This window comes from Callorhinus ursinus, unplaced genomic scaffold (genome assembly GCF_003265705.2).
Source record: "Callorhinus ursinus isolate GAN/ISIS: 27379988/994484 unplaced genomic scaffold, GSC_fseal_2.0 scaffold8, whole genome shotgun sequence".
NCBI lineage: Eukaryota > Metazoa > Chordata > Mammalia > Carnivora > Otariidae > Callorhinus > Callorhinus ursinus.
Genome location: NW_027397070.1, coordinates 65,114,275 through 65,135,953, shown reverse-complemented (window position 1 = coordinate 65,135,953; position 21,679 = coordinate 65,114,275). Strand labels below are relative to the sequence as shown.

At 52.5% G+C, this 21,679-nt stretch overlaps 2 protein-coding genes across 4 annotated transcripts in view; both read right to left on the bottom strand.

Annotated features, from left to right (window-relative positions):
* The window catches only part of BDKRB1 (bradykinin receptor B1), a 49,919-nt gene that overhangs the window by 16,422 nt on the left and 11,818 nt on the right, over positions 1-21,679 (bottom strand). For 2 of the 3 annotated variants that reach the window (XM_025869173.2, XM_073895854.1), the window contains exon 1: positions 10,338-10,450. The exons of the other annotated variant lie outside the window; for it this stretch is intronic. The gene's annotated coding sequence lies outside the window, so the exon portion shown is untranslated. Of the gene's footprint in view, positions 1-10,337; positions 10,451-21,679 lie in introns of those variants that run through there. 3 annotated transcript variants of the gene reach the window in all.
* BDKRB2 (bradykinin receptor B2) overlaps positions 3,975-21,679 on the bottom strand; it is a 29,573-nt gene continuing 11,868 nt past the window's right edge. The window contains exons 2-3 of the mRNA XM_025869193.2: positions 10,338-10,447; positions 3,975-6,807 (exon numbers count right to left, since the gene is read on the bottom strand). Of these exons, the coding sequence (XP_025724978.1) occupies positions 5,703-6,807; positions 10,338-10,411 (1,179 nt within the window). The 5' untranslated portion in view covers positions 10,412-10,447 and the 3' untranslated portion in view covers positions 3,975-5,702. The remainder of the gene's footprint in view (positions 6,808-10,337; positions 10,448-21,679) is intronic.

The following is a 21,679-nucleotide window of genomic DNA, read 5'->3' as shown; positions in this document are numbered from 1 at the left end:
CCACGAGAACACTTTGATCTGTCTTATTCTTCACAGCACCCGCTCCTCATTGTATAGGTGAGGAAACAGAAACGCAGAGAACGTAACTGGCTTTGTCCAAATTCCCACAGCCAGGAGTGGCAGAGCTGGGCTGGGGACCGGACCTTGGCTCCAAGCCCGGGGTGGTCCCTGTCATGTTGGTTCTGCCCGTTATAGTTTATAAAGCCCCGTTTTCAGAGTCACTAGCTCTGGGTGAGATAGGCATACTTATCGTGTTATCTGCCCATTTTACAGGTGAGGAAACAGAGGCCAAAGGCCACGGAGGGGGTGGTTTGCCAAGATCACACGGTGAGTTAGTGGCATGGTAGGGACTCAAGGCCTGACCTCCAAAGTTCTTCCCCTGCCATTAAATATTACATCTCTGCGTAAGGCCGGTAAAAGGAGCCAGACACGAAAGGCACACGGTGTATGATTCTGTCCCTCTGAAATGTCCAGAAGATGCAAGTCTGGAGACAGAAAGGAGGTGAGTGGCTCCCGAGGCGGTGGGGAGGGTGGGATGGGGGATTTCACTTTTCGGTGATGAATGTGTTCTGGAATCAGAGAACAGTGACCATCACACAGCTCTGAGAATAAACTAAAAGCTGCTGGAATGGGCGAACTGTCTGGCATGTGAATCATAGCTCAATAAAGCTTCGACGGAGAATATCTCCGGTCAGGCGTCAGCCGCCAGCCCCTGGGGAGGCGATTCTGCCCGAGACGAGTACTCCCAAGGCCGACAAGATGCAGTCTGGTGATTAGGGCAGACACAGCCCCAGCGCTGGCTCAGAAGCTCTTCACGCAGGAAGGCACCTTGAAGGCTTTCCTGGTGACAAGATTCCTCACCCCTGGTTAAGGCACAAGCCCGCCAAGACCAGGTGGGCTTCCTGAACCCCCTCCTGAGGAAGCGTGTGGCCGTGGCAAGTTACTGCTCTCCTGGGTCTCAGTCCCCACATCAGGAACTGGTAAGCGCCTGCCTCCCTGAGTGGTCATGAGGGTCAAGTCTGAAAAGTTGTCAGCAGAGAGTGGGACTTTGTCATGGGGCCGTTTGACCTCAGCCAAAAACTAATCAACAAACCTTCAAGTCAATGCCCCATGCCCAACAGGGACCTCCTTGCTCACCCCGGACCCCCGGGCCCTCCAGGGCTTGGCGAGAGGTCAGAACTATGCGAGGCTCTATAATGGGCTTAGGGGCTGAGTGACAAAGAGATAGCGGAGCACACTGCTGGAGGCTGCCAATCGAAGCTTCACCTTCCAAACCATGAAGACTGCGTTAGGCTTCGTACGTTGATGGTAGCCCCCATCACCAGCGTTCGGTCCCACCGGGTCACTGAGGACCAGTTTGCACCTCTGCACCAGGTCCTCGCCCATTCGGCCCCGGGGCAGACTCAGGGGCTGGGCAGCCCACCTGGACTTCTCCCCATCACACCAGCTTGCTGGGGCCACGGAAGGTCAGGAGGGGAGAGGCCACTCACGTTGCCTGGCTGGGTGGAGGAAGGTGGCAGCGAGGCTCTTCCAGCCTGTTTCCACCTGCCCAGAGCCCTGCTCACAGTTCCAGCTAGGTGGCTTCTTCCAGAGTGCAGACTTCCTGGAGTCAGGCTCCCATCTGTGAACCAAGTCCCTTGGATGAGTGAGCTTCCTCGGGCGGGCAATGGTGGGCCACTTTGTCCAAGCTCAGAGCTGCTGGGGCGGGAGGGGTGCAGGCTGAGTGGGAAGGGTAGGCACTGGAGGGGGAATGGAAAATCTGCTGGACTCTGTCCGGTTGTGGACACTAGGGCCAGAGGTAGAGAATGAGCCAGGAGGTAGAGAGAGGGAAAGAGACAAGGCAGGGCCGGCTCCTGATGGGTCTTGCAGACCACATTATGGATGTGGACCTTCATCCCAAGAGCGGTGGGACACTATTGCAGGATTTCTCATTAGAGACTGTGGTCATCACCCTCCATCATCACCATCATGGTGGCCCGCACGGGTCCAGTGCCAACTCTCTACCAGGCACTGTGCTAAAACACTTTCTATGTGAATCCTGTTAACAGTTCTATGGGGTAGATACCATTATTGTCCCCATTTCACAGATGAGAACATGGAGACGCAGAAGCGGTAAGTGAGATGTTCAAGACCACACGACAAATAAGAGCCCTGGCCAGAACCGGAACTGGAATCCAGATCTGCCTGATTCCAAAGCCTTAGCTCCTAAACACTGGTCTTTGGGTTTATAGCCCCTCTACAATTGTATTTGCCTTAAAACACATCATTGGCTGCAGAGTGGAGAATAAGAATTAGCAGACGGTAGTGGTCAGAATCAGAGATGGGAACAGCAATAAGAGATGGAGGTTAGACAAGGGAAGAAGGAGATAGGTCCAGGAAACCCTTAGGTGGAATCTAAAAGAGGTGCTGATCCACTGGGTAGAAGGAATAAAGGAGAGGGTGCATTTACCGATGAGCCTCACGTATCTGGCCCGGGTGGCTGGAGGTGTAGACAGAGTAGTGCCATTTCTGTAGGCACAGAATACAAGTTTTCTTTAATGAATGAGCGAATGAATGAATACATGAATAATGAAAAGTTCCCCCAAATGAAGTGGATAATGAGTTCCCATTCACTGGGATTATGCAAGCAGTGGCTAGACAACTATTTACCCTAGACATTGTGGAAGACACTCCTGATCTAAAGAGGAGGTCACAGGGAGGGTACTCAACAAATGTATTGCATGCCTGAGTGATTGACTCGCTGTCATCCCTATGCTTCTAGGTCCTCATGGGGTCCCACCGGCACCTGATGAAAGCCTGGTGATGAGTTACCACCGTAGGGATGTAGGAGGGGGAAAGTATCAAACCCTATTGAACATTCTTACACTTCTGATTCAGTATATTTTAGAGCCTACATTTTAATACATATTAGTAAGTTTACATATTGGGTATGTATAATCAAAATTCCTTTACTTAGAGGGATACACAATCATAGAAGCTTGGACACCACTGTTCTGTAGGACAGAAGCCCTAAAATAGGTTGAGTGGAAATAATGACCCTTCCCCTCCCCCTCAAGGCTTCTGACTGCCTATTGCACTGTCCTCACAACACTCAGGGGTTCCAGAGTTAGAACAAAGGAAAAAACTCTGCAAAAAACTCCTCATCCATTTATTAAGCTGTATGGAAAAGACACATGTTTACACATTTCATCCATTTCTCATTGTGAAATGCGCCTTCTTTACAATGTAACAGCTCTTTGGGTCTTTCACGGGACAGATGTTCTTTCTCACAGTGTCGAAACAACCCATAGGGCGGCTGCCCTGTCACAGACTGCTCCTCAGACCACGAGATGACCCCTAAGTGATCATTAGGGTCCCAGAGCTGTGACTCGGCTCTGCTCAGAGAAGACCTTTAGACCATCACAGGCCGGCTGATGGATGAGTGCTACACATTTGCAAAGCACAGCCTCCTCTTTATTCCGCAATATGTGCACCTGTGTAACTTCATTCAAATTCTAAACCGTTGCTACTTCTTATTCAACTCTTTTTCTCCAGCTACGAGTGTGTATGTTTACTGGGACAGAGGGCTGTGTGTGGTAGGGGAACAAAGCCTGGGAATCTTTTTTGATCCTTTTTGTTTTGAAATCTAGAGCTGGCTTGATGAGGGTTTATGGGCTGTTTGCCATCCAAAATTTCCCGGTCCTTTTTGGGTTTCCATCTTCTCCAGAGAGAGCCTGCTAAGAAGTATCCATTTATTTTACCGAGCGAATGAGCGCTGCCCGGGTGCTGCGTACCTTACGAGCTCCACTGCTACTGAGCTGGCCCCTCCCTGCCTTGGTTCTCTGCCGCTTGATGTCAGACCCTGGGTGGTGCATTCTCCACACTCCCCATGGGGCTTGGCCCGGGGCTGGCCCCAGGAGGCAGACTGTGAAACTGTGGGAAAAAAGAAATGAATCCTCCTTGGAGGAGCTGAGGCTTGGGGTTAGGGATGTCTCTTAAGGCTCCGGCCAAGGATGGGGTCTAGCTTCCTGCCGCCTGACACCTGGGACCCGCCCCGCCCCACGCATCGCTCCGCCCACCGCTGCCCCGCCCAGCGAAGGCAGAGCCCCGCCCCCCTGCAGTGCCGGCGGCTGTCCTCTTGGGGGAGGGGCGTTCTCCCTTCTCTGTTCAGCAATGTACCGGTTGTTCTGGTGCTCCTCATGTGGGTACCGCCCCAGGGCTTCCTCACCTTCACACCTGCCCGGACCTAGCCAGCCCTCCTGACCCAGGGCTGCTGCCGGCACCCATGAGCCGCTCAGCCCTCCAGGGGAGCTTGGTCCCAGCACCAGTGCTTTGGGGTCAGTGACCTTCGTGCCAAATCATTGGTCTGCCGCTATTATAAACCACTGGTTGGTGCCCTTGGTTGCTGAGACAGGGACAACGGTAGGCAGGCCTAGACTCCTCCCGACTACTGCCCACCCCCAGTGAGGGTCTGAGCATGTGGATTCCCTGAGTAAGTTCAATCAGAAATCTCTTGGGCTCATTACAAATCAAACCCTGAATGGGTGGCCTGCCCCCAAAATGCTTTGTGTGTGTGTGTGTGTGTGTGTGTGTGTGTGTGTGTGTGTGTGTTGGGGTGGGGGTGGGAAGTACAGAGTATGGGAAGGAATGGTGGAAGGCAGTTAACATTACTGAGCACCTACTATGTGGCAGACACGGATGGGTGCTTTACACAGTCATTAGCGACAAAGCTGTGTCGTTACAGTAAATTTACTTCTGTTCTGTGTGCATAATAAAGCCACACATTTATATAGCACCTTTCCTTCAAAGTACTTCTATGCCTTTGCCTCTCAATCTTCACAACAGCCTGGTGTTACAGAGGAGGAAACAGGCAGGGATAAAGCAATGTGCCACGGGTTAAGGGCCGGCCCACGGCAGGCTCCTCGCCCCTCACCTCTGCACCGCCCCCAGTGCCTTGCTTGACCATGTCTGGTTGCAGAACAGCCTTCTGGTGGTTGCCAGTACCCAATCATCCCCGTTCAAGCTTGCAAGTTCCTTCAAGGCAGAGATTATACTCTCTTTTTCTTCCCTCTTGCCCATGGTGCTCAGGGCTGTGTAAACAGCAAGTGCCAGCCAAGTGCTTACCGAGTTCTTTTTTGGCACAGACCATCTTGTCCATGGGCCTGGGAAGTGAGGGAGTCCTGGTCTTTGGGTTCTTACCAGGGATCCCTCAGAGTTAAACCTTCATTAATCTCATGAATCATCCTCCAGAGTCCCAGCTGGGTAGATTTAAGAGACCTGAGGCAAAACCCCAGCCAGGTCCCCGCATGCACTCAGCTGGGGCACCAGAGTTGGGGTGGCCGTTCTCCCAGAGGTCTGAGCCGGCACGCTGCGGCAGGGCGGGACACCACGTGGGAGGGAAGCTCAGTCACTCCTGTCCCTGTCCCCAGGCCCCTCCACTCCCGGGAGGATGCAGACTGGTCCAGGGGTGGCAGCAGATGAGAACAATAATACTGTCGTGGGTATGGAGCCCTCGGCTGTGCGTGAGGTCACCCCATCCTCACGGCCTGGCTCACTGCAGCTTGGGCAGGGCAGCAGTGATGCTCCTGGGTTTTCCCAGAGACGCCGACTTATTGCCCGAGGTCACACCCATGGCATGGCTTCCATTCCTTCCTGGGCACATCCTGAAGCGCCACTGTCCCTCCTGCTCGGCACACAGGAGCAGGGGCCCAGGGGGCACCCCCTCACTGGCTGTTGCCCACCCACTCTGGCAGTTTGTGGATCTGGCGCTCCACGGAGATGGAGGTCCGGAGTGTGCCCATGGAGTTCTCCATCTTGCTGGACTCCAGCACGCAGCCCCCTTTCTGGCACAGTCCCTGTAACACTTCCCGGGACTTCTTGCGGAAGCGCTTGCCCACGATCACGTACACCAGTGGGTTGAGGCAGCTGTTACTGTAGGCCAAGTAAGAGGCGATCTGCGTGAAGACGTCGATCACGTGCTCGTCCCAGCAGCTGGACAGGATGTCAAGGCGCAGCAGCGTGTCCAGGACGGTGCTGATCTGGAAGGGCAGCCAGCAGAGGACAAACAGCCCAAGCACCACTAGGACCAGCACCGTGGCCTTCCTCTCCGTCTGGATCTCCTTGAACTTCTGCATCTCATTGTTCCGCAGCACCTGCATGATCTGCACTGTGCAGAAGGTGATGATGGTCAGGGGCAACAGGAAGCCCACCAAGTTCAGGAGGATGTTGGTGAACACTTCCCAGGTGCGGGACGGGTAGATGATGATGCAGGCAGTGACATTGTGGCCCTCCTCTCTGTACTCCTTCATGGTCCGGAAGGCCAGCATGGGCGAACTCAGGAGCAGCGTGCACCCCCAGATCACCAGGCTGTAGAGCTTGGCCCAGCGCACCCTGCGCATCCAGCCCATGGACATGGTCTTCACCAGGGCCAGGTAGCGGTCGACACTCACCAGCATCAGGAAGCAGATGCTGCTGTAGAGATTCATGTAGAGCATGGTGTTCACCACACGGCAGAGAACCTCCCCAAAAACCCAGTCGAAGTTGTTGGCGATGGTGATGGCCCAGAAGGGCAGCCCGCAGGCCAGGATCAGGTCCGCCATGGCCAGGTTGCCCAGGTAGATCTCGGCCACTGTGCAGCTACTCTTGTGCAGGCAGAAGATGCTGAGGACGAAGGTGTTCTCCAGGGCTGCCAGGACGAACAGGACCCAGAGGAAGGGGGCCTGGATGGTGTTGAGCCAGTTCCACCAGTCGGAGTAGACGCAGGTGTTGGGCACGGTCCCGTTGAGGGTGGGCATGAGGACTTGTGAGGTGACGTTGAGCATTTCCGTGCTGAAAGAAAGTGGAAAAGAGGCTGTTACACCTCAAGTCACAAGAGGCAGGAGAAATAGCTGGTGCAGAAGGAGGGGGGCGATTAGCAGGCAGCTTCCAGAAGCGAGGTCAGGAGTGGCACTCAGGCCCTTTCTGCCGCACGCTCAGAGACTTGGGTCCGGGCACCCCGAACTCCCCGGGGTCTTTGAGAGGTACCCCGGCTCCTTGAGCTAGGCCGAGAGCTCATGGTCTTTGCCTCGTGGCTCCCCTGGGATGTTTCCTTGGCCGGCGTCCATCACCAGTACTGGCAATCACAGTCTTGGACCCTGGACCTCCTCGAAGCTTCTGTGATGGGAGGATACGTGCACATTCCTCATTCCTTCCTTATCGCACGGGCCCCTCCCAAGGGAGCTGGTCATCTTTCAGCCTCTCATGGCCTGGTCATGGTGACTAATTGATTAGAGGGGAAGAATAATATCATGCCAGACAAGGAGATTCCAGCCTGGCTCTGAGACCATAGCCCATCTGCCCACACCCTGTCTCCTTCTGGCAGAAGGCAGCATTGTGCTTCCAGAACCCTCATCAGCAAAGTATTGATGATAATCAGAGGTTGCATGATGGGAAGGGGGGGGCAGGGGCTTTGGAACCCGGCAGTCCTCCTGAGTTCAAATCCCGGCTCATTCATTAGCTGTGTGACCTTGGGTAAGTTAATGAACTTCTCTGAACCTCAATGACCTACCTTGTAAAATGGAAATAACAAAATCTACTTCTCAGGGTTGTGGTGGGAATCCAAGGCAGTGTGCAAAAAGCCCTAACCTCTGCACTTGGTTCAATAAGCATGAATAATTATCTATTTTTGTGCTTATTAAACTACCAACAACACTCTGCTTGCTCCTGTGTTAGTGATGTTATCATTAACCCACTGATTCCTCTTTCACTCTTGGGTGAGACTCAGACCATGGGGCAGTTGATTTTTCTAGAAGTGTCGCTGTTAAGGCTAATTCATCTCTACCCTCAGCAAAGAGGCATGGGGCTTGGACACATATGGGTTCCAATCCTAGATGTGCGGTCTTGGGCAAATTGCCTGACCTCTCTGAGCTTCCATTCTGTTTCCTTTGGTGTAGAGTATTACTCTCTTCTTGACTTGCTTTGCATGGCCGTTGCAAGGTTCAAATCAAAGGGTGGGTATGAAGATACATTGAAAGCAGAAAGCACAACCCAGAGGGCAGGCCTGGGTAGACATTTTCCTAGTGCCCTGTGGGCTGGGGGAGGGTAGGTGGCGCTAAAGGGGCTCTTTTTGGGAGGGCGATTCCTTCCTGGGTAGGCTCATGGGGAGGAGTTGAGCCACAGTTCATGGGAAAGGATCTGCTGTTCACCTCTGGGATTTCCTAGGAAAAACCCCCTCTACTTCCAGGAGTAGCTGGTTGGTTTTCAGTGGCCAGACTGGGCACCTGTGACTAACTTATTCATCAATGCATTTATCCTTTAAGTGTGCCTCGAGCTTCTTCTCTGTGCTGAGCTCCATGTGGCTGTAGGGACCCAGAGGCGAGTACTGCGTGTCCCCTGCCCTGCCCAAGCTCCCAAGTGTGATGAATACCATGAGGTGGAAGGAAGGGCATGGGGCACAGAATTGGGGGGTGGGTGGAGAAGGTTGGAGGTGACTCTGGAGCTGGGTCTCCAAGGAAGAGGAACATGTCAATGGAGAGCAAGAAGGAACAATGTTATACGGTGACAGATGGTGACTACACTTGCGGTGAGCACAGCGTAATGTATAGAGAAGTTGGATCACTGTGTTTTACACCTGAAACCAAGGTAGCATTGTGTGTCAACTGTACTCAAACAAGAAAATTAAAAAAATACAACAAACAAACACAACAACAAAAACAAAGGAGAGGGGACAGACCAGGCAGAGGGAGCAGCCTGAGCGGAGGTGCAGAGTGGAGAAGCCTCTGGCACGTTCTGGAAGGCGGACTAGATGTTGGACAGGGAGGCGGGAAGTGGCAGGAGATGGGATGAATAAGGGAAAAAGGGCAGTCATCACTGGCTGCTAAGAAACTGAGTCTTTATCCCTGAGGGCTTTAAGGAGGGAGTGATGGAATAAAAAAACACTCTAGAAAGATCCTTCTGGTGGAGTGGTGGTTTTAGTTATGTCCAAAAATTCTGTGCCACCCTTCCCTTCAAAGAATTAGAGTCTAGTTCCTCTCCTAGTGAATGTGGCTGGACTTAGGGATTTGCTTCCCACTCCTGGTGGCAGTGACGATGTGTGACTCCCGCGGCCAGTCCTAAAACGCATTGCAGGGGTGCCTGTGGGGGGCAGTCGGTTAAGCATCTGACTCTTGGTTTCGGCTCAGGTCGTGATTCCAGGTTGCTGAGATGGAGCCCGGCATCGGGCTCCATGCTCAGCACGGAGTCAGCTTGAGATTCTCTCTCCCTCTCCTTCTGCTCCTCTCCACCATGCCCCACCCCCGGCCCCCAAACTCTCTCTCTCTAAAATAAATAAATCTTAAAAAAAAATACCCACAATGCAGCTTCCTCCTTGGCCTCTTGGGTTGCTCTCTGTGGGGGAGGCTGGCTGTCATGTTGTGAGGGCACTCAGGCAGCCACGTGGAGAGGAACCAACTTGCCACTTGGAAGCAGAGCCTCTGGTCCCAGTTAAGCCTTTGGTTGATCCTGGCACCCTAGCCTTTGAGTATTCCAGCCGAGGCCCCAGACATCATGGAACAGAGATGAGCCCTCCCCATTGAGCCCTAAGTTCCTTTGGCCCAATTTCTGTAGCTACAGAAAACCCACCTCCTCAGTGCCCCAGGCTCAGGGTCTGGCTCTCTAGAGACTTAAGTGTGGCACCAGCTGCTGCTTGTTCACTTCCCAGCAGTATGGTCCCTCACCAACGGGATGGCCCCTGGCCCCTAGTTTGGTTCTGAGAAGCCATGGGATCGTCCGAGGGGGTCTGGGGAGTGCGTAACTAGGGGTCACGTGCCCCGTGGCTGTCTGGTTGTCAGCATAGTAGGCTGCACCCCCCACAGGGCTGAGAGGCCTGGCTGGGCCCTTCTCCCCTTTGTCGGGCCAACACTGCCCCCCGAGGATGGACCCTCCCTTTCCGCTGCTTCCACTCGGGATCAGATCTCCCCACATTCTCTCTTTAGAGTGACTTGGCCTTCCACCAGACGTCAGATGTGTGTTGGAGACTTCCGGTCTCCATGGTGACCTGGCACATCTCTGTCTGGTTCCTTGGGTGTTGACGTCAGAACGTCACTCTCTTCATTTCCAAGTTCATTTGGGATAGCTCGCACATGACCACCGGTACTGTGTCTTCCTCTTGCCTCCCTATGCCCCGCCAAACCCCACAGAACACTCCACTGCCTCTGCTCCCACCAGGCCCACGGGGATTTGAACACCAGCCTCACCAGCCCCTGAGAGTTTTCGTCTGTGGATTCGACCTCTCCTGTTGCTTCAACTGTTGTCCAGGAGGTGAGGGGCACATTCTCCAGGTCTTCTCCAGGCTGCCTGGCCCTCCCCTGTGAGGAGTACACCAAGGAACTCTTTTGACTTACCCGAAAGAGGCCGTGGTGGGCACAGGGTCCTCATGAAAAGACAGGAACATTGATCTTTTCCACGTGGAGAACATTGGGACTCAGAGTGGGATGTAAGTGAGGCTCCTGGGCTGATTGGGGGAGAAAAGACAGTTAGTTGGTGGCTGGGGACCGTAAAACACACGTCCTCTCCACCAGGGAAGGGAACTGGAGTCCTTCACTTAACAAATGTTCATTAAGCAGCTACTGCATACGGGGTGCTAGGGACCTAAGGGTACAATGTCCTGTCCTCCAGGAGTGTACGGTCCAATGGATTAGCTAGATGCTACTGAATTAGTCACTAATTAATTGAAAACTGGCATAAATGCTATGAAATAAAGATCCCATGACAGGATGTAACATGGAGTCCTAAACCAGCCTGGTGTGGGGGATGAATGGATATTTATTTTGAGACCTGAGGGTACGCGGGAGGAAACTGGATAAAAGGATGGTGGTGGAGAGGAGGATGTTTGGGTGGAAGGAGCAGCGGGTGCAAAGGCCCTGAGGCAGGAAGAAGCGTGCTGTGGATATGTGTTAGGCCCTGGCGGCTGCTGGGGGAGGGAGGGGCCAGGACTGTGGCAGGGGCAGCGTGGAGGCAGGGGGACAGATTAGCTGGTTCTGCCCGTTCGTCTGGGAGCAGGATGATGGAGGCTGGAGAGGATGAATCCCAGGGGTGTTTAGAGAGGAAAGCTGACATGCCTGGTGTAAGATGCTTCTGAAACTCACAGGTGGGAGTTTAAGTAGCTGTTGGGCTCAGAGTGGGTCCAGAGCTCAGGGGAGAGGCCTGGGCTGGAGGATCCCCAGGGCTTCGAGCCTAAGGAGAAAGGCTGCTGGGGATGAGCAGTTCCAACCCATTTTGGTAGTTGCTGCTCTAGTGTGCTCTCAAGTTCTGAGAGATGTGAGCCTTTCTGCCCAGCGGGGCTCTGCTGACAAAGACTCTCTCCAACCCTCTTCCCTTTCCTCTGTGTGGCTGATCCGTGCACAGCCCAGCTTGGAACCGCCAGGCGTCCACACCTGCGGATGTTTTCCAGTAAATACGGTCCGTCCTGTAAATGTACTTTCTCTTCCTGATGCTGTTCTCCCTTTACTGTAAGAAGATACTATATAATACATATAACATACAACATCTGTGTTAACCGGCTGTTTATGTTACCAGGAAGGTTTCGGGTCCGTGGTAGGCTATCAGCAGTTAAGTTTGGGGGAAGTAAAAAATGAGATGCAGATTTATGACGGGGAGGGGTGTCGGGACCCCTAACCCCCGCTTTGTTCAAGGATCCGCTGTACCCTATCCGGAGAGGGAAGCATCAGCTGTGGGCTTGCCTTGCAGAGGAGGTGGGGTGCGGAGACTCCTCCAAGTGCCATTACCGACCAGACCTGGGGGTGGGGGCTTAGACCCCTGCCTTCTGGTCCAGACCTCGAGCTCGCTCACCCATCTCACGGGACTTCTTGCTCCTGTTCCCCCCATCTCATGGGGCCTCTTGCTCCTGTCCGGGAAGGGGGTGAATAGCTGGGTGCCTGGGTGCACGTGCGTGTGGATGCGTGTAGCCATGGGTCTGCCCAACCCCAGGTTCCAGCCACTTAAGTGAGATCAGCCTGTGCAAAGATCAGGCACACAGGCTTCTAGAAGCCAGCTCTCCGAATTTAGTTGTGGGAGTGGAGGTAAGGCAGCGGACAATTCAGAAAATAGGAGAGCACATTAGAAAAAGAAGAGACTGAGTTGGTAAGCAGGAAATGAGGCAGAAGATAGTTAATTAACATCTGGAAAAGGTTTAGCCGAACCCCTAAGCTGAGCTGAGGTCAGGATTTGGAACTTGGAGCAACAGGGAGCAACAGGGAGCAAAGTGCTGCTGATCCTTCAGGGAGTGGGATCTGGGGAAAGAAAGAAAGACCTCCTAGATTGCCTTTTTGGGAGGCCCTCCCGGCACCTCAGAAGAAAATTCAGCTGGAGGTCAGAGGTCTTGTGTTCGAATCATTCATTCCTCCGTGCTGCTTACTGAGAAAGAGCAAGGGGACCTTCCTCTGCCCCGTGGGGTTCCCTCTCCTGCTGAGGGACCTCAGCCTGCCCGCAGGCCTTTCTTTTCCATGGGGACAGTGGCAGGTGCACAGGGGACTCGGGGCCTCCCGCTCCGACGCCCCGGGGAGTGCCCAGTGTTTCCTCAGTGCCCTCCCTTGTGCCTGCCTGCTGGGGTGTTCCTGGATCTGGCTGGCAGATCCTAATTGCTGGTTAATGGCTGTAAATATTGATCTCATTTTCAAAACAAAGCCCAGGGCTTCTCTTTCTCCAGCAGTCCGGAGAGAGGGATTTCAAGTCCAGAGAAGCTGGGAGTGTGGAGAGATGCGTGTTGTTTCTCTGCCTTTGCTTTGGAGGTGCCCAGCCCAGGGGAGTATGGGAGCTGCCGGCTGCTCCCCTCCCTGCAGCCTCCCAGCCCGGGGGACCTCACCAGGGGCTCCGCACGCCTGCTCCGCATGGACTTGGCCAGCAGGAGCCCCGGCAGGGCACGGAGGGAGAGCATGAAGATGGTGCATCAGCTCCCATTTCCCTGCCTTGGGGCCTCCAGGGTCCTTTCCATCTCCCTGGCCAGGATTCTGGAAAGGACCACCTCAACCACCTCATTTTGCTCAGTTCTCAGGGAGGGAGTGGGGGACCGCTGCTAGGGCTTTGGCTACGCTCTGTAAATAGACCCCCTGTCAGAAATCTCTCCATATTGCCCGGTGTGAATGTGCCTTCTCTGTCCTCCTGGGACCCTGTGGCATACACCCAGGGATTATAAAATCTGGTGTCAGAGAGGGATTGGAAGGAATGTGGCAGGGAGCATGGCTTGGGGGGCACGTTAGCACGGGGAGTGGGGTGACCAGGAGTGCGGCACTCTCTGTCACCCTGAAGGAATACCCTTGTCCCCCGCCTCCCCTGGACCTCATGATGTCCTGGTCAGTCCCTGCCCGCAGAGCTGGAGCAGTGCTGGGAGATGGGGTGACTCTGCAGCTGGGTTTCCCCCTCGTGCCTCAAACTCATGCTTCACAAGGAGCATCCAATGTCCTCATTCACTTGTTCTCCATCAGCCTCAGAACCCTGGCCAAGAAGACGCGCTTCAGAAATATTTCCCTTCGTTGAATCACATGAATACTGGCTGTCCCAGCCGCCAGAAGTAAATGCCACTTGGGTCTCAGAGGGAGCCCATTCTGGTTTCCCAGGAACCCGTGTCTGAGGGGCTCTGAGGCTGGGGCCGCCATGAAGCGCACAGCGTCCCTTTCTCCAGGGCCAACCTTCCCCTTGTCTGGAGCCCCCAACCTTGTAGCCACCTCTGGGCAGCATTCTTTGGCAGCGAAGGTTGTGGGCTGGACGGTAGAGAACTCTGTAGTGTGTGCTCACCCCTCCCCACGGGACCGGACGGGGCCGGTGGCTTCAACACCTGTCTGGGATTTGTACCCCGCTTTCAACAAAGAGGGCGGACCCAGTGCCTGAGTCTAGCCAGACTTGAAGAGCTTGTGGTCCATTGTATTTATTTTCTGCAGGTTGTTTTTATGACAGATGATACTCAGTTTCCATTTAATAAAGTTGGTGATAAGAAGTCACGGGTCAAAAGTAGGTCTCTTAGAGAAGCAGCTGCGTTAGGTGGCTTAGATATGGCAGAGACTGCAAGCCGAATGACCGAATTTGGGAAAACAACCCCAAAGCACCTAGCTAGAAAGGGGTGGTGCACGCCAGGGGGCCCTGCCTGGCAGCTGGTCTTGTGGGATCAGAAGTCGGACCTGGAATTGGGTCCCTCTCCACTGGGCTTGTTATCTGGGGGTTGGTATAAAAATAGCCCTCACCTCCTAGGGCCGTGGCGAGCACTGGATGAGTCAGGATGTGTAAATAAACGTACACAGCACGTGGGCAATGTGTTTCAGAACCTGAGCTGAACTTCCTGCCCCAGCAAGAGGGCTGGTCTGCTTCAGCCATGCCATGGGGTGTGGGATGTAGGCGACCCTTCCATGTGGCTTGCTCTCCCACTCACAGACCCAGACTCGGTTTTCAGACGCTGATTCCTCAGCTGGATGGAGAGAGATGAGTGTGTCACTGGGACGTGACCCGTCCTTGGATCCAGGGAAACCGTGAGACCGTAGTTCTAGTTTCTACGTGAGTGTGGGTGTTCTCCTTTTGCCTTGTGTGTGTGTGTGTGTGTGGTGTGATATGTGTATGGTGTGTATGTGTGTGGTGTGTATGTGTGATTGTGTGCTATGTGTGTGGTGTGTGATGTATATGTGTATGGTGTGTATTGTGTGGTGTGTGTGGGGGTGTGGCTGGTGTCTGTGGTGTGTTTGTGTGGCCATCTACCCCATTATATTCAGTATCCCAAGAGGGAAGAGCCCTGCCTCCATCTTCCCGCTTTCCGCTGTGCCTGCACCGATTGGCATGTCCCAGTCTCTTGAAAAAACACTTGCTCCTTGAATAAGTGGAATCTCTCAGACCACCCAGGAATCTGGAGTCAAGGCCAGGGCCAGAAAGAACAGAGGGCTCTTGAGTCACATCGTAGAGCCCTCTCCTGGACACCTCCCCAGAACAGATGCTTTCCTCTAAAGTCTGATTACCATAAGTACCAATAAGGGTGCTGTATATAACCAGTCACCAGGGAATAGTCTGGGCCACAGTAAACACTGGGGGAGAGGGGAGGAGGTGGGCCTCTGCGCCTTATTGGCCTCAGCAGCCGGGGGGGGAAGCGTGTGCGGCCTGGGCACACAGTTTCCAAGGGACCCTTCTCTCCCCTGCCCTGAAAAAGGTCAAAGCCGTCTCTGGGGAAGGATGGGGTTCTGGGAAGTCAACCCCCATTCTAGGAACTCCTGGAGAGTAGAATCAGAAGACCCAATTCCATCACGTGGGCCCCTCTGACATTTGCACACTCTACGGGCCTGCAATGTTTTGGAAACATTTACAGAGAAGGCAAGAGAAGCCAGTGCGCTCTGCAGCAGAGGGGAGCGCTCCCTTGCCCGACTCGGCACTCTGCTCACCCTCGGATGCCCTGGACCTGGTTCAGTCTTTATCTTGTGCTTATTAGGCAGGTTATTCTGTTCAGCATGTTTTGCTTCTTTCCCCCACATTGGGTTTTGAAGTTTTCATGACTGGGCAACTTCATCCGACACCCTAACGCCAATCCCACCCTCCCTTTTGGTTTTATAAGATAATATAACCACAGTAAATAGCATTTAAACATGTTCAAGTCTCCCAGAGTTCTAGCCCTACACATAGCCACAGCCACCATCCTTTTGTCTCTGTGGTTTTATGTGCAATTCAAGGGGATTTTTCCCATGTTGTTCTGTGTTTGTCACAATGACACCTTTCAGAAAAGCATTGCATTTGTTTATTGTTTTTTATGAAACCATTCCTTTATTCCAAACCGTTTTCATGTAATATATTTTCCTAGTGCCCGTGCAACAGAATAAAGGAAGACTTCATTTAAAATGGGGTTGGTTTGGGGGCGCCTGGGTGGTTCAGTCAATTAAGTACCTGCCTCTGGATTTTGGCTCAGGTCGTGATCTCAGGGTCGTGAGAGCGAGCCCCGTGTTGAGCTCCACGCTCAGAGGGAGCCTGCTTGAGATTCTCTCTCTCCTTTTCCCTCTGCCCCTCCCCCTCCTCTAAAAAAATAAAAAAATAAAAAAATAAAATGGGGTCACTTTACCCAAAGGATGCAAAAAGACAGATTCAAAGGGACACATGCACCCTGATGTTTATAGCAGAATTATCACAACAATCAAACTATGGAAAGAGCCCAAATGTCCACTGACTGATGAATGGGTAAAGATGTGGTACACACACACACACACACACACACACACACACACACACACACACTGGAATATTACTCATCCATCAGAAAGAATGAAATCTTGCCATTTGCAACGACCTGGATGGAACTAGAGGGTACTATGCTAAATGAAACAAGTCAGTTGTAGACAAATATCCTGTGATTTCACACAGATGTGGAATTTAGGAAATAAAACAGATGAACATATTGGAAGGAAAAAAAAGAGAGAGAGATCAGGAAGCAAACCATAAGAGACTCTCTACAATAAAGAACAAACGTTAAACAGGAAGTGGGTGGGGATGGGCTAGATGGGTGATGGGTATCAAGGAGGACATTTGTTAGGATTAGCCCTGGATATTAGGTGGAAGTGATGAATCACTAAATTCTATACCTAAAACCAATTTTACCATATATATTAGCTAACTAGAATTGAAATAAAAACTTGAAAAAACAAATAAATAAGATAATAAATATTTTCCCAAGTAAAACAAAAAAATAAACACGCAAAATGGGGTCGGGAGGCCAGCAGGGGGAGCTCTCACACCACACCACTTCTCACAGCCCTTTGCAGACCCAGCAGAAAGCACGCACTAGGGGCAGAAAGAAGTTTGTGCCTTAGGACTCCGGCATTAAGAAGGAAGATTATTTTCTTGCCCAGCAACAGCCCAGCCAATGAGAGACAGTCACAGCTCAGCCAATGAGAAACCACTATGCTTGGAACTCCCAGTTTACTCCAATAGGCTTTTGTTTATACCAGCCGTCGGAAGTTGGCCCTTTCCTGTGTAAAAGGGCATTTCTCCTCTTTGTTCTCTTCACTTGACCAAGGTTTTGCAATAGCTCATGTGTCCCAAATGGCAATTCTCTGCCGTTCTCAAATAAACCATTTTGCTGGTAAAGCCACTGACAGTCTTATTTTTAAGGTCAACGTGCCCCAGCCACGTTGCCTCTCTCCTGTTCCGCCCCCCCCAGACATTTCCTGTGCTCCCACCTCTTTCTTTGCCTTTGCTACCCCGTCTGGGTGTGGGGGTGGCCGCAGCCGCCTGGGGAATGGGCACAGGACTGGGAAATCGGCAGTCCCTGGGCCTTTGGTTTGGGGCTTGAGCATCAAGCTTGGTGGGTGGGCTACAGAGGGGCAGCCACTCTGTGTGTGTGTGTGTGTGTGTGCGCATGTGTGTGTGTGTGCGTGTGTGTGCGCGTGGGAATGTGGAAGAGCATGGGCTGGGAACCTGGAGATGTCCCCAAGGGGTTGGAATGACCAAGGACCGGGGTTTCATGACTGAGATCCAACCAGGTCAGAATCCCAGCTTCAACCCCTATTAGCAGTGTATCACCTCGGACAAGCAGCTGAACCCTTCCAGGCCTAGCACCTACTTTGTAGGGTTGCTGGGAGTATAAGGAGGTTAATGATTGCAAAGTGCTTAGACCAACTCCACACATAATGCTCCGTAAATGTCAGTGTTCCCTTCCTCTCTGCCCCATATCAGGTTATTGCAACACAATTTTATTGGAGGAAAGAATGTTCCTTAAAAAGAAAACGTTCAACCTACTCCCACCCTCCTTTACAGAAGGGAAAACTGAGGCCCAGAGAGGTGGTGAGATGTCTAAAGTCACACAGCAAGTAAGTGCTGGCCTGCGACCTGAGGGGAGGCCTTGCCTGTCTCCTGCTGGAGTGGGCTTTTAGGGGTTTGGTGCAGACCAGAGGCAATTGGGGGTCTGGAAGCACTCACAGGACTGGGGCTGTTGGGGACAGAGCCTGAGGACCTGTCTTAATTGAAGCCTGGGATTCTTGGACCACGCCTATTCCTCCTTCCATTTCCTTCCACCCCTGGAAACTCCTTCTAGGTTAACCTGACAGGATCCTGGAATATGAGAGTGGGAAGGGCTTTTGAGCATTGCTTCAGACTCCCGCACATTACAGAAGTGGACACAGAGGCCCAGAGATGGTGAGCATTTCCCTAGGACACACAGCCAGCTAGTGGCCGTGCTCAACCTTGAAGCCAGTCCTGGAATCCTGGTACCCAGACCCCATGTTCTTTCTTTCTTCTTCTTCTTCCCACGTGGAAGAAAGAGCTGGGTGCTAATATTGTCTGATTGTGAACATGTTTAAAAACCCCACCCTCACACCCCTAGCCCGTGCAATGGTGTGGCAGGCACACACCAGACCTAAGAGTCCTTTCCACTTTCTTGTATGTTCCAGGGTTGATGTCATGAGCATGTACATAATTTATAAAGGGAAGAGATAGAAATCCTTGCAAGAGAGCCTTGCAAGAAAGGAAGGCTGTGGGTCCAGAGGGAGTGTGTTTTCCAGAAAAGCAATTCCTCAGGAAAGGCTCAGGTTTGGGTGTGCCGAAGAATGCTCATTTCTTCTGCAGACTCTCTAGCTCCCAGAGGGTCCTGGTGGCCCAGGGGAGGCAGTGGGCCTGCTGGGGTGGAAAGGGAGGGCAGCTGACCGGGGCCTTAGCCACACTGGCCGCTAGCCTGGTTCTTCTGCCCTAAGCAGAGGTGTACCGTGACTGTCTTCCCACGCAGCCGGTTTACAACACGAGGAGGAGGCTACACTGTACTTTCAGAGATAAACAGAGACTTGGAGCGAGCTGCAGAGAAAAAACAACCCGTCGTCGCACGAAGTGGTTCGGGTCCTGCTGCAGGTGCGTGCGAGAGGAAGAGTGGAGAACCCCCAGTTCGGGGCAGGTGGACTTTTGTACCTTCCTGCTCACTGTAATGTCTGAGATCTTGGCTCTGAAACGACCTGTTTTCTTGCGCCCTCACTTCCTGCTCATTTGTTCATTCAACACCCTATTATTCCCCATGTGCTTGTCAAGTTCAACGTGAGGAACGGGAGGGAAGCACACAGACACACTGAGCAGGACAAAAAGAACCGGGAGAGCCAGCCATACCCCAGTGCCACCCTTCAAGGACCACCCCCTGTCTCTGCCGCTGAGCACCGTAGGTGACCTTGGGTCAGTGCCTTGTCATCTCTGGGACCTCATTTCCATGATTACAGTAAGCAGATGTAATAGATGGTTCTGGAGACCACTGCACAACCACGTCCCTGAAGAGGAAATGGGCTGCCACGGGCAAACATGCAAGCAGGGGTAGGGGGGCCGGCACCGTGCTGTTCCAGGGGCTCATCTTCTCACTTGCTGGCGTCCAGAGGCATTTATGGAGAAGGATGGAACGAGTCAGTCTTCGCAAGCTCCCCTTCCCCAGGAAGCAGGTCTCCCTGCCTGCCTGTATCTGAGGAGCCCGGGGCCTGGCCCCGCCTGCCAGGCCTGCCCAAGACAAAGCCACAGTCAAGTCCAAGCCTGGCCCCTGCGCTGGGACTATGGCCCTCTGCCCAGGTCTGCTTCGGGAGGTGGAGCCCTTTGGAACCCAGGGAGTCAACCTTCAGAATTAACCGCAGAGCTCCAGGTGTGGCCCTGTGTTACACCTTTTCTAGAAAGGAGTGGAAGGGGAGCACGGTTCTTAGTGTTCAACTGCAAAGGAATGGCCCTGGAGTCTCCCGAGACCAGAGAAGCAGAGAGGATGGGAAAAGTTGGCCCTGAGTCCCCGACACAGGTATTGACATCGTGGACACGGGTAAACCAGGGATGTGTCTTGGTTTTGTCTGGCTGATGACCTGTGCCAGGAGACCTAGCCCCTTGGGTAGATGGGGATAACGTCCCAAAGAAAGGGTGTTGTGAAGACTGGTGATGATGTATAAAGCACGTGCAAAATAAGTGTATTTTCTTTGCGCATTTCAACACCCAGTACAGATCATCCTCTGCAGGCTAGGGACTATTGTTACCTGCCTATTTCACAGAGGAGCAAACTGAGGCCCAGCTAGCAAGGTGGAGCCACCAGAATTGGAACCCGGGCAGAGCCCCAGGTTTGGCTTTTGGTTTTTGTTTTTTAGCTTATTGTTATGGCAAGCTTTGAAAATATACACAAGCCGACAGTCTACCATCATGAAACTCTATGTACCTATCACCCAGCTTCCGTGAGCACCAACTCACAGTCAATCTTGTTTCTTCCACACAAGATTGGAACCAAACCCCATCCCACCTCTCCTGTAAGATTTAAAGCAGATCTCACACACCTACCCTTTATTCCGTAAATATTTCAGGGTGTGTCTCTAACAGAGAAGGACTCTTTTCAAGAAGTGTCACTGCATACCCATTATCACATCTACAAGAAATCAACAATAATTTACTAGCATCAACTCTCCAGGCGCTGTTCCAATTTCTGATGGTCTCATGATGTCATATTTTTTTCAAGTTATTTTTTCTTCATTTTTTTTAAGTAAGCTCAGCACTCAACTTGGGGCTTAAACTCACCACCCTGAGATCAAGAGTCACATGCTCTACCCACTGAGCCAGCCAGGCGCCCCACAGTTATTTTCTTGAATCAGAACCCGTTACTTTACATATTGCATTGATTCATATGTCTCTTTTGTTCCTTTTAATTTATAGGTTTTCCTGACATTTCTCACTCTGCTTTCTCTTCCTTTCAATTCACTTGTTCATGAATCCTGGGTGTTGGTTCTTTGGTTTCCCACAGCCTAGAGAAGTGTTGTCCAATAGAGATCTCATTTTAATGAAGTAATTTTAAATTTTCTAGTAGCCACATTTGAAAAACAACAACAACAGAAAAAAAAAAGGAAAAAGAAGCAGGCTAAAGTAATTTTAATACTGTATTTTTAAGTCTGTATATTTAAAATATCATTTCGGTATGTAATGAATAAGCTCTTCTTTGTTTATCCATCACTCACTCCCTCAGTTTAGGAGTGGCTACTGTGTGCCAGGACATATGCTGGCCTCAGTTAGTAGGACTTACTGTGATTGCTAAGCAGTGCTCTAAGTGCTTTCCATGAATTAATTCAGGAAATCCACAACCACCTCAGATGGAGGTACTACTACTGTCCTACTCTCACAGATGAGAAAAGAGAGGCCAGAGTCACACAGTGAGTGCCTCGGGGAGCTGGGATTTGAACCCTGGTCTCTCTTTATAGTGTCACTGTAACGGTACACTAGAGCCAGCCCGGGCCCTCAGGAATCTCCCAGGTGGTTGGCGTATGCCTAAGGGTGCAGAGCACAGGAGGCTTCCTGGAGGACGTGATCACACCAGGTGACCCCAACCATAGAGCTTTCACGTGTAGGTCTCATCTTTATGGCTTTTGCACTTGGATGCCCGAAGAGCCGAAGCACGGTGTTTTCGGGGTGTGACTGGCGCTATCACTCTGGAGAGCTTGGGGGCTTCCCTTAGTTGGGAGGCAGAGAGTCAGGGGGCTGAGGCAGCCAGGCAGGGGAGCTGGTGGCATCGGAGGTGGAGGAGGAGATGGGGGGGCGGAGATAGAGGAAGGGGGAGAGGCGGGAGGAGGGGACGGACAGACAGGAGATGCCCGACAGGATGGACTCCGGAGGGGGTGACGTGTGGATGACGAGGGTGGGTCAGTGGCTTTGAAGGGGCTTGTAGAGGGAGGCTGGGAGCAGTCCCCTGTGGTGCCTCCACCTGCAGGGTCTAGGTGATCCCTTATCTCCTCAGAAGGCAGGCATGAACAAA